The 14,442-nt window shown below is 35.7% G+C and overlaps 1 protein-coding gene across 2 annotated transcripts in view; it reads left to right on the forward strand.

The window, feature by feature from the left end:
- Positions 1-14,442, forward strand: part of Dnajc21 (DnaJ heat shock protein family (Hsp40) member C21) — a 29,234-nt gene that overhangs the window by 726 nt on the left and 14,066 nt on the right. For both annotated transcript variants that reach the window (XR_011707642.1, XM_071612652.1), the window contains exons 2-7: positions 6,164-6,257; positions 7,820-7,943; positions 8,231-8,353; positions 8,736-9,040; positions 10,067-10,218; positions 13,385-13,472. Coding sequence is in view for 1 of the 2 variants with exons in the window: in XM_071612652.1 (XP_071468753.1) it covers positions 6,164-6,257; positions 7,820-7,943; positions 8,231-8,353; positions 8,736-9,040; positions 10,067-10,218; positions 13,385-13,472 (886 nt within the window). In the remaining variant the exon portion in view is untranslated. The remainder of the gene's footprint in view (positions 1-6,163; positions 6,258-7,819; positions 7,944-8,230; positions 8,354-8,735; positions 9,041-10,066; positions 10,219-13,384; positions 13,473-14,442) is intronic.

The following is a 14,442-nucleotide window of genomic DNA, read 5'->3' on the forward strand; positions in this document are numbered from 1 at the left end:
GACACACCCTGTGAATTGGACATTTGTCTTCAGATGAAGAGTTCTAATCAGGTGTCTTCCATAATGAAGTTTTTGTATGTTCACTTTGACATGCGCCTTCTTTGGATATTTTGTTTGTATCCAGGCCTGTGCGACTTTTCTGAAGTAATCTGATCTTCCAGACTGGGTCACTAAGACCATAGTTGAATCTCCGCTTTTGGGGAGTTTTAATAAGAGGCTTTTATTTTAACCATTAATTAATAAACAGAGACTCTCCAATATATGCAAGTCACCGCACTGTGTAACGCGTAGATTATGAAATGCCACGGCAGGAATTTCAGTCTAGTTGGGAAAACATTCCTCACACACATTAAGAGTTAACTACAAGTGCAAAGAAAAAATAGCACAACATACGTAACAGAAAAACTAGTAAATGCCCAGAAATTCAAGGAGGGAGTTATCACTATGTACTGATAGATGCTGAGGTTTTCCCTCTTTATAGAAACTTGGATTGGGTCCTGGAAGAATGGAATGTGGAAAAATGAACTAACAAGGATGGGAAGAACTTTGGTGGTGGGCAAAAGATCTTCCAGCAAGGGGTTTAGCAAAGGCAGTGTTTATAGAAAGTAGGAAAAATAGGGATTGATAAGAGCTGAAGAAATACCGGGGAGCAGAGTCAGAAGGGAATGTCTGTAGTTGATGGAATAAGAAATAGGGTTATTAGCATGTTACTCAATTAATAGTAATTACCAAGAGAGGAACTAAAAAATATATACATATATTGGAAGGACAGAAATAAGTGAACTAAATGTTCATCATAGCAGGAAGTAAGAAGACAGGCAAAATTAATAAATCCAAAAATAGTGTAAAAATAGTAGAAGTATATTGGCAGAATGACAGGTAACTATCATTACCTGTTTTACTAAGATATTTTGGTAGGGTACTATGAAGGCACTGAGTGATTTATATAGGGCTAGCGATGGTCAGGGAACAACTAAGGAGAACCCAAGCTGTGCTTAGGGCTAGGTTGAGGGGAAAGGTTCAGATAGTGCAAAGGAAAGATTACTAGATTTGGTGAGTAATCACTGTGAGGAAGAAAGGAATAAGTATGCAAATGTTAATGAATGCAGGAATTGATTGTCAGGAACTAACTGAATAGTTTGTGTCATCCTAAATACATTTAAGTTTGAAAATGTTTGTATATTCCTGTTTTCCCACAGAAACATGATTTTGGTTTGCTTGCTCTGTTAAGTGTGTTTCTCAAATGTTTAATTTTGTTCTATGCACAGGGCATTGTTTTAGATATTTCTGGGGTTAAGCTTTGCTTCAGAATAATGTGTCCTTGATATAGAAAGTTTGTTTGTTTTTTATGGTATTAAAAAAAAAGAGAAGGAAAAAATTATTTTTTTTTCATGGAGGAGCTAAGAATAATTTCCAGTGGGATCAATAGTTCCACCTATGAGATCCCTTTTGTGAAGGCAGGCTTTCAGTAATTCATCAATGACTATTTCCTGAGCTCTGTGAACAGGGTGGGAAAGACCCTTTCCTGGTGGCATTTGCATTCTGTGGGAGAGACAGGTAGGAATGGGCAATTTTCAGTATGGTGTGAGAAGGGGGTTGTATGAGGACAAATATAAGGTGCTTATGAGTCCATGTACTCACTCTGGACTAGGTGTGTGTGGGGGCGGGGAGCAGAGATGGAGAGAGCCATTCAGAAAATGCATCCCTGAAGAAGTGACATCTGAGGGGAAAGACGCAGGAGAGAACATGAGGAGGAGATGAGCAAGGCCAGGTAAGCAGGGCTGGTCCTGAAGTTTTGGTAAACTGGAGTAGGGCTTTAGCCTGAGGGCATTGGGACCTGAAGCCATCAAGGACCTGGAAGCAGGGGAATGATAGATTCAGGTTTTTCAAGTTTCTCTCAGACTATTGTTGGGAGTGGGTAATGGAAGGCACAAGACCAGAAGTATGGAGGCCAGGAGGTCAAGAAATTGAAGTCACTCAACTGATATGAAATCTCTGAGCCAGGTACCAAATTTTTCATTGAGTCAGGAAGACAATTGAACAGTGATGAAGAGGATGGTTGGCCAAATGGTCTGAATCTCAAAGGAATGCTACTTCTTTTTTTTTTTTTAATTTTTATTATTGGTTGTTCAAAACATTACATAGTTCTTGACATATCATATTTCATACATTTGATTCAACCAATGTGATTCTGCAATCTGTATACGGGGTAAAAATGGGAGTTCATAACCCACAGGAATGCTACTTCTTACCTGTGGGAGAGTAAACGATCAGTGGCCAGGCAGATGCCTGCTGTCGGAGTGCTGTGGCAAGAGGAGCCAAGAGGCCTGTAGAGTGTTTTCAGGGAGCCAAGGCCAGGTTTAAAAGGTACTACCCTTGAAATCTTCCAGAAGGCACTGTAAAAAAAGTTAAGGAGGGGGCAGAAGAGTGAATGTGAGAAGAGAAAAGCACAAAGATAGCGTGAGAATGAACTACTTAAACTCCAGTGACTGGATTTAATACATGTGACTTTCGCATATAGAAAATGTAAACTTGCCTTATTATTGCTTGTTTACCTTATTACACTTAGATTTGAGTTTGATATATTTATGTGAAATAGAAAGCCATATGACAGATTGAAAAAAATTACTTAAGAAAATGACTCTAGTAAGAGATGAGACTGTATTTTTAGATGGTATGTTCATGGGTTTTGTGTGTTTAATTAAAGCTTTAGCTTTCTCTAGACTTCTTCAGGAGAGGAAAGAAGAGAATGGGACAAAGGAGGAGGACAAGGTACAATACTGGTAAAAAGGAAAAATAAACACCTTTCCCCCTCTCTTACAGGTACCTGTTTTTGTTGTATTTAGGAAGATTCAGTTGCTGGCTTTTTGTAGGTCATTTAATTTGGACTTCTTTTTTTTCTTTTTGTCTGACAAAAAAAAAAAAAATCAGACTTAAAATTTCTCCCAATTGTCCTAGGATGCCAGAGAAGAAGTGTAGGCTGGTTAGATCGTGATGCTCTGGTTGTTTAGGAGCCCTACTTGAGGTGTGCTTGATGAATATTGAAGTGAATATTGGAAAATGCCAGAACATTACAGGACTCTGTCCTTATTCTTTTCCTTTTGAACATGTTTTTAATGATTTGGTGAAGACATAGAACTCATAACTCTTTGTAGCTGGACCTTGAAGGGGTATTAGAATTGTGCTCAACATCCTGTGATGGGAAGCTGGCTACAGTGGCTAATCCAAAAAGTTGTTACATGACCAGAAATCTGGAGGAGGCCTGTCCTGAGAGCTCCAGCTGCTTGATGAGTCCTTTGGAGACCTGCTCCATAGTCCTCACCCTAGGGTTTGAATCCTTATATCAAGTTTAGGCAGTAAAGCCTCAAAAACAGAAGTGAATTGTTTTCTGTGTAGAGGTACAGAGATAAGACAGCTGGGGCCTGGAATAGCTGTTTTCAACCATGAAGCCTTTGGACTTTCTGCTGAGGAACTCTCAGATGGCTTGCTCACCTATCATCCAAGATAGCAGCTTGTGGGAGGACAGGATAAAGGGAGGACAGAATAAAGGAAGGGCAGGAGTGTGTGCTAGTTACTTTTAAGGAGTTTTAAAAGCTGCTGTATAATATTTTTATAGATTTTATTGGCCAGAGCTTAATTACCTGATTACACCCAAGCTTCAAGGGAGGCTGAGAAATGAACTCTTTATTTCTGGGGCCAAGTATCTAAAATCAGGGTTAACTGGAAGGAGAAGGTAGCCAGCAGTCTTTGCCACATTTTTAAATTGAGTATGGCTTCATCTGTAAGCTTACACCTTAGCTTTGGGCAGGACACAACTGATACTTTAAGGGCACACTGTGAGTGTCACCCAGGTCCCTTTTCTTCAAGAGAACAGTGTCTTTCCTGAGAGTCTTCACTTAGTGGCTAAAACTTGCCACCTGATACCCACAAAAAAAAAAAAAAAAAAAGAAAGAAAGTCTGAAATTTTTTAACTGGGTGTATTGCCACTGGAAACATCTGTTACATAGTGATAGTCAAAATCTCAAATAATTGCAACAGAGCTCTGTGTGTCCTGTTCTACCTAGAACCTGATTGCAAAAGGGTCACAACAAGATATAATTGCTAGATTCATCAGAAGTAGCAGAAAGCCTAACCAGTTTATTTTTCTTACCATAAGACATCTTTACCAACATACTTTATTTCATGAGCTTGGTAAAAAATGTTCAATGTCACTGCATATCTCTTGACTTTTGTCTCTTGATCTCAAGATAGCTGCTGAAGCTTCATCCATTACATCTATATGTAAGACAATAAAAAAGAGGAAGGAGGAAGAAAATATAACTTTACTTTCATTGCATTGGTCAGAACCTTGTCACAAGGCTATTCCTACCAGCCAGGGTGGTTGGATAAGCAAGTATCTGTGTATATCCAGCCCCTGCACACCCCTCACCTCCAGTAGAGACTAAAGAGAAAAGGAGGAGAGGGTATTGAATGATCTAACTTGTAGTGTCTATCACAGAATGGATTAAATCCTATATTTGAATTTATGAAAGTAACTGATTGTACAGTTAGTAATAGACTTGTCAGTAAAGAAAAAAATATGAACCTTTGCCAACCATTAATTCTGTATGATAGTATGCTGCTGCTTAGGAATTAATGTAATTGGTTATAGTGATTAAAAGTGTAATATTTCAGAAGTAACAAGTGGCTCATTGATTATCTATGCCTATCTTAGACTGTATTGGAAATAAGGGATTCTGATGTGCCATAAGAAGTGGGAGTACTCAGTGCAGAGAAGAAGTGGGTAGGGAGATGGGATATTGGCTGAAAAACTCAGCACTTGTCTAGCTGAGTTACTATCAGATTGTGTTACTTCTCATATACAGAGAGGTTCCAAAAATAGAGATAATTTTTACTTAATATAAGATTTCTTTCACTTTTACAAAAGACCATGATTCTAAAATGTTTATAAAGCTTTTTGTGTTAAAGCATCAGTAAAAACAGCCATGGCAAATTGCCACACTTAAGTATTGTCAGTATTAAGTGTTGAGCAGAAGGCCACCTACAGGACTGGGATCATTGTGTTGAGATCTGAGAAAAGGCAGTAGTAAGATGCCTTTGAGAGTCAGTGATACAGATAGTATTTATAGGGAATATATTTCTCTGTCATCATATCTTTTATCTAACCTCTTAGAAGATAAGTATTGAGTTGTAGCTTAAAGAACTTTGACATTCTTAAAATACTTTCCTTTCAAATGTATTAGTTTTCTATTGCTACAAGACAAATTAACAAAGCAACAAAAACAGCAGACATCTATTTATTACATAGACTCCCAAGTTTCTGAGACTCAGAATTGGGAATGACTTGTCTGGGTGATTTTTGCTTAGGGCTTCTCGTGAGGTTATATGATCACTGAGATAATCAGTTCATTTCCAGACTAATGCATGTAGTTGTTGGCATGCCCAAGGTGCCTACAGCTCTGAGAGCCTCCAGTTTTTACCCCATGAACTTTTCCATAGGCTGTCTGGTTCTTCAGCTATGGCATTTTTTAACTATGCCCAGAAGAGAGTGAGAGCCCAAGATAGAAACTGCAGTCTTTCATAACCTCATCATATACAGCATGTATTATTACTCCTGCCCCTGCTGTTGGTCACAGAGACCAACCCTACTAATGAGGGAGGGAACAGACAGCATAGGATATGAGTGCCTGGAGGATGAGATCACTGAGTGCCAGCTACCACCTGAAACAAAGATGCTATCAGAATCCACAGCTAAGGGAAGAATAATTAGTATCTTTATATTTTTAATTTTATGAAGTTTATTTTGGTATATACTGACAAAAATATATGGACACTAAATGTAGTCTAGCACGAGATACTAGATAAATAACAGTCTTTATATAACTGATTTGGAATTTTTTTCTCATTGTGGAAATAAAATGTATGCTACTTAAGGTTTTCTATTTGTGGATTCCAGGTTGAAGATTCAGTGATAACACCAAGACTTATAGATGCTTGTGATAGATTGCTGCTTATCAACTGTCATCGTAGATTTTTATTTTTCTTAGTTGTTTTCTTTATTTTATACATTCTTCATCTGTTTGGCCTTTGTGATGGAAGACTCTCCCTGACAGTCTGCCTTCTACTTTTTTAATGATGGAATTTTGTAACTTTATTTTAACAGATAAAAATCTGGATAACGCCGCAGAAGCAGCTGAACAATTTAAATTAATTCAAGCAGCATATGATGTGTTGAGCGACCCTCAGGAAAGAGCATGGTAAGCATCACCTTGTCTTTCCCATCCTCATTTATTTTGTTGGAAGGGATCATCAATATAGGTTTGATTTTTTTTTTTTTTTAATTAATACACTAGATGGTTTCAGTGTGTTCTGAAGCATCTATCAGTTATTCATTATGTAAAATGCAGTATTATGGTAGGAAAGAACTTTGGAGATACTTCTTGCTACTATCTGGTTTAATAGGTAATTAAACAAAGTTTGGTGATTTTATGTAGTTTTAATTTTTATACTTTAAGTGATTTCTTATTACTTGGTCCCTTTGGTGTATGACAAATTTACTGATGTCCAACAGGAATAAGATTGACTTGTCCTTAAATCAGGTAGATCTGGGTGGCAAGGAGGATCTCACATTCAAGACCAACCTAGGCAGTAAAGTGAGACTTGTTTCAAACAAACAAAAGCAAGAGTGTTTAATACAAGAATTATACATAAAATATGTGAAGATATTTGTTAAGTTTCTATATTTATGACAGATACTTTTACTAGATAATTTAATTTCATTTCTAAATAAAAGTTTCTATGTTTGAAAGTTGTGAGTTTTCAGATTCTTGATTAACCTTTTACAAGTGGTAAGTTTTAAACCCTGACACAGACATGCAAGATCCTGCTGTTACAAAGTGAAGGTGGTGTTTGGTGCTACTGTGTATTGTCTGTGCATTCAGCATTGTGCAGAACAGCTGACTCTCAAAGAGAGATTGTGAAGAAAATTCTATAAAATTGTCTTTTGTAAGAAAATCAGAGATTCCTAAATTTTTCACTGCCTGAAGAATTTGGAGATCTGGCCTTAGAAATTCTGCTTTCCTCTTGGAACTTTTCAGATTCCTCCCTGACTTCCTCTTGTTTAAAGCCTCTTCTCTAGAATTTAGGTTGTTTTCTTGACCCGTGAACTTTCATGTCTTTTTACATAAAGCTCCTGCCTGGTAGCTCTCCTATTGCCTTGAAGGCAGTACCATGTAGTGGCAGGAACCTGATTTGCCCAGTGCAGGAGACCTAGTTTTGAATTCTGATGATACTGTTTGTGGATTTTATGATCATGGACAGTATTTAATATCACTGAAATTTAGTTTTCCATTGTATTAAACAGTGATGATAGTAACTACCTTTACAGAGTTAATATGAATAGTAATTATGTATGTATAAAGCTCATAGATTTAAGTTTACTTAAACATAAAAAGAGTCTTATCTTGCAATTTGGTAAATTCTCAGATTTACTTATGGACCAAATTGTGTCCAATATTGTCTTTATTTGTACTGTTTCTTTCCTATGCAAATGCACCTTTCTAGGAGAATCATAGAAATTTACTGGCTTTTTAAATTTCTCTGTTCATATGGGCTAATATTACATAAAGTTAGGAGCTATAGCACAGTTTTTTAAAAGGCTTAAGTCTTTTCATGTTAATATTTCCTTAAAATTGGTTGTATATTGGACACATTGAAATGTATACTGACATTTTGGTTGTTACGTAGTGAGGAGTCCTTTGAATTCTTATTTATTTGTCTTTCACCAATGGTGCCTATTTTTTATTTTTTTATTTTTAAGGTATGATAATCATAGAGAGGCCTTACTTAAAGGAGGGCTTGATGGAGAATACCAAGATGACAGCTTAGATTTGCTTCACTATTTCACTGTTACCTGTTATTCTGGTTATGGAGACGATGAAAAGGTAAGATAAGTGAAAGTCTTAATTTCTTAAGACTCAAATAGAGAATTCTTAAAAGTATTCTAAAATAAAAAGTGAAGCAATGTTCATTTTGAACCCTTAATATTCAGTGCCTTCATATTTACATAAAAACTTCCAATTGATACTAAATGTACTGGCATTGACCAGAGCTGAATTCTATAAATTTTCAATGTGAAGAGTTTTTCATCTTACATTTTAAAATATTTCTTTGTGATTAGACTATAAAAATATTAAGTATTTGTGTTTCTGATTTTTTTTTTTTTTTTTAGGGTTTTTACACAGTGTATCGTAGTGTTTTTGAAATGATTGCAAAGGAAGAACTGGAATCTGTGTTAGAGGAGGATGTTGAGGATTTCCCAACTTTTGGAGACTCCCAGAGTGACTATGATAAGGTAAAAGACAAGCGCATTGCATTTTATAATTAGCATTTATCACTCTTTTTCCCATTTTCTGATTTTTAAAGAAATGAGTCCTAGTCCTGTGTTATGACGACTTCTCTTATCCTCTCTCCTTTTGAAGGAACATGCTGTTCTCTCAGAGCCACACTCTTTGCTTTTTCTGTAAATGGACCATAATCTTTTTCTTTGGCCAGTAAGATTGTTTTCTTTTTTTCTTAAATCTATTGAAGAGTAGTTTAAATCCTTAAAAGGATTGTGCATTGATTAGTGGGATTGCTATATATATATGAAAAAAGAAAGTGGGATGTTTTGGATCATTAATATTTACTGCTTTTTTTAAAAAAAGTAGAATTTTACCTATTTTCTTTGTCACTAGGTAGTCCACCCTTTCTACGCTTATTGGCAGAGTTTCTGCACCCAAAAGAATTTTGCTTGGAAGGAAGAATATGATACACGGCATGCTTCAAACCGCTGGGAAAAACGAGCCATGGAAAAAGAAAACAAAAAGATTCGAGACAAAGCAAGGAAAGAGAAGAATGAGCTTGTTCGGCAGCTGGTAGCTTTCATCCGGAAAAGAGATAAAAGAGTGCAGGCACATCGGAAGCTTGTAGAGGAACAGAATGCAGAGAAGGCGAGGAAGGCTGAGGAGATGAGACGGCAACAGAAACTAAAGCAGGCAAAGTATGTGACTAGCTCCTTTCTCAGTTTTAGGAGGGATCAAGGGCAGCATCAGTAGGGACCAGATTTTGGGTTCTCATGTCATGTTCAGTCATTATTGTGATTTAATCCTGGCATTAGGTAGAATGTTTTCACCCATTATGAAAACATTTTCATTTTAATTTGGGTATTTTTCTTTAGAGGCCCTTTATACTTGAAGTCCTTTATATATTCTTATAAAATCTAATAGTAACTAATGTTAATTGAATTCTTACTGTGTGCAAGGCCCTGTTCTGATTGCTTTCCCACCACAATTCTGTGTAGAATTTTTTTTCTTTTTTTTTTTTAATTTTATTTTTTAGTCGTAGTTGGACACAACACCTTTATTTCACTTATTTATTTTTTTACGTGGTGCTGAGGATCGAACCCAGGGTCTCGCATGTGCGAGGCGAGCACTCTACTGCTGAGCCACAACCCCAGCCCTCTGTGTAGAATTTTTATCCTCTTCATTCTTGTGAAGAAATGAGACAGAAAGCCCAAGGTCACATACTTAGTCAATCACAGAGCTGGGAATCAGATCCAAGTTTACTTTAGGGCCTTGCTTTTAACCACCATGCAACATTGCATTTCTGTTGATATTCTGAGATATTAAGTTCATTTTAGTTTCTTTAAAGTTTTGTTGTTAAGAGTAAACTGTAAACATTTGGGTCCAGAACATTGTAGTAAGTCATTCACTTACTAAAAATTCTACTTATTTCACCTGTCATCTTTTGAAGATTAGTATTTTATTTGACTTAAAGTGATCTGAAGACTTTTTACATGCTGTAAAGATTTATGTTTTAAAACCCATTATAAAGCAATTAAAACAAGCTAGGTGACAGGTTTCAGTGACTTTGCCAGAGATTTAACTTAAGCACAGGGTTTAGGTTTGTAAGCATTACAGCTCGGGAGGAAGAAGGTCTCTAGGGGATAGATTTTTAAGCCTAAGAAACGAGTAAAACCCTTGTAGAGATATGCTTGTCAGAGTAAGGCTTTGTTCTGTGAATCTAGACTGGCAGAACAGTACAGAGAACAGAGCTGGATGACCATGGCCGATTTGGAGAAGGAACTCCGGGAGATGGAAGCACGATATGAAAAGGAGTTTGGAGATGGATCAGATGATAATGAAATGGAGCAGCATGAGCTTAAAGATGGACAAGATGGTAATTTTTATTGACTAACAAATTTTGGGAAATAAATTTTATTGTGTGCAAGGATGTACACTCAGAACACTACAAGTTCCAGTAAAGGGACCCAGGAATTGGACGGTAGGGAAGGGAAAACCCAGAGGATCCTTGAGTTCCAGCTGATTATTGCCAGTACTGTGCCAGAGTTTTCATTCTTTTGTTTGCTTTCTAAGTAAAGCTGGAAATCTGGATTTTATGGAACATCTCCCAATTTTTAATTTAATTTTTTTAATTAAAAATAATTGTATGGGTCTCACATAGGTACTCTATTGAAGCAGTCTAGTTCAGGTAGTTTGTTTATAAGTTACTTTGTCTGTAATCTAAATGACTTGCATTTCGGGCTGCTTAAATGTAATGACAGGTGAACATATTCAGAAGTGTGACTGACTGGCCTTTCAAAGAAAATGCAGTTAAACAGTAGGTCAAGTTGTAATAGCAGTTATTTCCAGAAAAGCGTATTTTGTGCAAAAGTCTGTGTGGTATGTATTAATTATTTCTCTTTCTTCTAACTTTGTAGAAAGGCTCCTCTTAGTGTCCCAGAATATTTTCTGTGTCTCTATCATTAAAGCATAAGCAAGTAACTATGCCAAAAGTGAGGTTTTGGCATTTTTGAGAATAGCTGTATATCTGATTTTCCACACTGCCTCTGGCTTTTCCATAAATAAAACCAAATTATATAAATAGTTTACTAATTTCACATAGCTGTGAATGTGATTTTTTTCTTACTAGTAGCCTGAACGATAAAATGACAAATTTTTATTCATTCAAAATGATTAGGAAATGAAGTGTTTTATTAGTGAATCAGAAATAGTATGTGAAAAAGTGCTTTGAAAATTATAAAGCACTTTATAAATGTGAAATGTCCTAATTCACAGCTTTATACTTTATAAGGTCATTTTTAAAAAAATTTTTATATTTTGTTTTTAGTTATACATGACAATGTATTTTGACATATTATACATACATGGAGTGTATCTTCCCATTTTTGTAGTTATACACGATGTGGCGTTAACACGGGTTGTGTAGGAAAGTTATATCTGATTCATTCTACTGCCTTTCCTACTTCCATCCCTCTTCTTTTCCATTCATTTCCCTTTGTCTAATCCTGTGAATTTCTTCTCCCCCAGACACATGCTGATTGTGTGTTAGCATCCACATATTAGAGAGGAATATTCAGCCTTTGTTTTTTTGGTTTTTTTTGAGATTGGCTTATTTCACTTAGCATGATAGTCTCCAGTTCCATCCATTTAACAGCAGATACTATAATTTTCCTTTTATATACAAGATCTCACTTAATCCTCATGAAGTACCCTTTAAATGTAGATTTTGCCAATGAAATTATATCCATTTTACTGAAGAGGAAAGTAGGAGTCTGGAGATTGGCATAAACCTGAGAACATAACCCACTTTGAGATGTAGTTTTTTTTTTTTTTTACTTCAAATCCAGCATTCTAAATTAACGGATTAATTGAAGATTATTTCACATATATGATATTTTGAAAGTACACACATAATTGGAAAATAACACCACGTGCAGTAGGTTCCACTTTGATTTTACCTTCCATTATTTCAGTTACTTTTGGTCAGCTGTGGTCTGAAAATATTAAATGGAAAATTATATAAATAACTTGCTTTAAATTGTGCATTAATCTTAGTAGTGTGATAACATTTTGCACAATTCTGTCTCACCCCATTTGGAAAGGGAATCATCCCTTTTTCCAGAGTATATGCTACTCATAGTCACTTAGTAGCCCTCTAGGTTATCAGATTAACTGTCATGGTATCACAGTGCTTTTGGTCAGGTAACCTTTTGTTTTATTTAATAATCATCCCAAAATGCAAGACTAACAATGCTGGCAATTATGATATGCCAAATAAAAGCCTTAATAAAGTGCTTTCTTTAAATGAAAAGTTGCCTGTAATCCCATTGAAACTCAGGAGGCTGAGGCAGGAGGATCTCAAGTTTAAGGACAGCCTCAGCAACTTAGTGAGGTCTTAAGCAACTTGGTGAGACTCTAGCTCTAAATAAAAAAAAAAAACAGTTGGGGATGTGGTTAGTGGTTAAGTGCTCCTGGCTTCAATCTCTGGTACCTAAATAAATAAATGTAAATAAATAAATAAAATAAAAGGTGGAAATTTTTGATTTAAGAAAAGGAAAAAAGTCGTGCGGAGATTACTAAGAACTCAATCAAGTAAGAATGAATCTTGTAACTATGAAATTGTAAAGAAGAAAAACAATCCGTACTAGTTTTACTATTCAATTTCAAACTGCAAAGTTACAGCCACCGTTTGTAGTAAGTGCTTGGTTAAGGTGGAAAAGGCATTCATTTATATAATTTGGTAGTATCTGTGTTTTCAGGTATCCACCAAAGGTTTTGGAATAAATCCTGTGGTTAAGGGGAACTACTGTCCTGGACATTAACCCTAATAGGATGTATTTTGGTTATTTGTGACTTCAGTGAGTAGTTCTTCAGACTTATATTAACATTACTTATAAAGAACCAGAATGTAGAATATGAAAGAGATACCTTGGGATCTTTATTATTGGTAATAATAAATCCCAAATGGCATTAATTTATTTTTTATTTCCTAAAAAGTAGAATATGGGATTGTTGTTGGAAGAATTCCATTTGAGCTCCTTAGTCACTTGGATTTCATGGGATTACAATGATAGTAATTATTCTGTTTTTAATAAAACCTCAAGCTTATAAAAAGGGCTGTAAAGAAAATGTTTAAACTTTTCCATATAATATACTGTTTTAAGACCTGTTCAGTAATAATGGACTGTGGTAAGCTAAGTTTAAGCTTATCAGAGTAGATCACAGTTGTAAAAAACCTGTGTTGAAAAACCTGCTTTGTGGTTGAATATTAAAATGGCGTTTGATGTTCTACACTGAGTTCCCACTTAGGATTCACAGATTTTCTGAATCTTCTGAGCATATTTATGAAAAGAATGTGTAAAATATGGTGATTTATTTGAAAGCTTTTGTTGCTTTTGAAAGACCAGTTCAAGTCCTGACAGCCTATGGTTGGTTTGCTTTTGTTTTTGTTTTTATTTTTGTTTTAGATTCATTTATCATTTGTTACTTTAGGTTTGTATTCTAACCAAATAGGATTCTTACCATAGGCTTTCCTCTCTTAGGTAAAGATAGTGATGAGGCGGAGGATACTGAGCTTTATGATGACCTTTACTGCCCAGCATGTGACAAATCTTTCAAGACAGAAAAGGCGTAAGTTTAATATCATTGAACTCACCTTTTCTTTTGAGGTAAAATGTAACACTTTGAATGTCCTTAAAAGACTTTGCTTACAGCAGTAGATCACTAACCCCTACTGGGAAGAAAGAAGTTTTTGTACCAGTAGTTAAGCCTGTTGTACCAATTGTCATTCATCTCAATATTCCTATGTAATATCTGCTTTTTAAACACACATGATGTTTCCAGAAAGAAGTTCTGCTTGTTGAGACAAGACATAGTCATACAGTTGAGGAGGCTAGATTGCAATCATCTATCCCCATTATTGGCATCAAATGTCCAACCATTGCTGTTCCATGGATGTTGTTAATACCAGCCTAGGAACTTTAAACTGCCAAACTGTGGATACTTCATAACATTCTTAAGGGTTCTCTTATTTAGGGTTTGCTACTTCACAATTAGACTCCAGTTGTGCATCTCCAGGTGGATACTTCATAAAATTCTTAAGGGTTCATATCTGGGGACACACAAAGTCACCTCTTCATTGGTGATCATTTTGATTACCTAATCAAGGTGTTATTCAGTTTTTCTATTGCAGAATTAGTACTTTTTTCCCTTGCAAAAATTTTCCTTAGAAACATGTTTAATCTGTAGGGAGAAATCCCCACAAATGTAGCGTCCATTGACAATTTTCATCTTGCATGAGTTGAGTATCGCTAATCTGAAAATTCAAAATCTGAAATTCTCCCAAATCCTAAACAAAAATTTTGAGTGCAGATATAAGTAGGAAAATTCTGCACCTCTTTTATTGCAACGGACCTAGTCAAAATGCAGGCACATTGAACATATTGTATAAAATTACCTTCGGGCTATTTGTACAAGATGTTTGTGAAACATAGCTGAATTTTGTGTTTAAACTTGGATCCCATCCCCAAGATATCTTACGATACGATATGTTTATTTTGGATAAGGAATACTCGACCTTTACAAGTCTTCCTTGTGTTGG

This window comes from Marmota flaviventris, chromosome 5 (assembly GCF_047511675.1).
Source record: "Marmota flaviventris isolate mMarFla1 chromosome 5, mMarFla1.hap1, whole genome shotgun sequence".
Classification (NCBI taxonomy): Eukaryota; Metazoa; Chordata; class Mammalia; order Rodentia; family Sciuridae; genus Marmota; species Marmota flaviventris.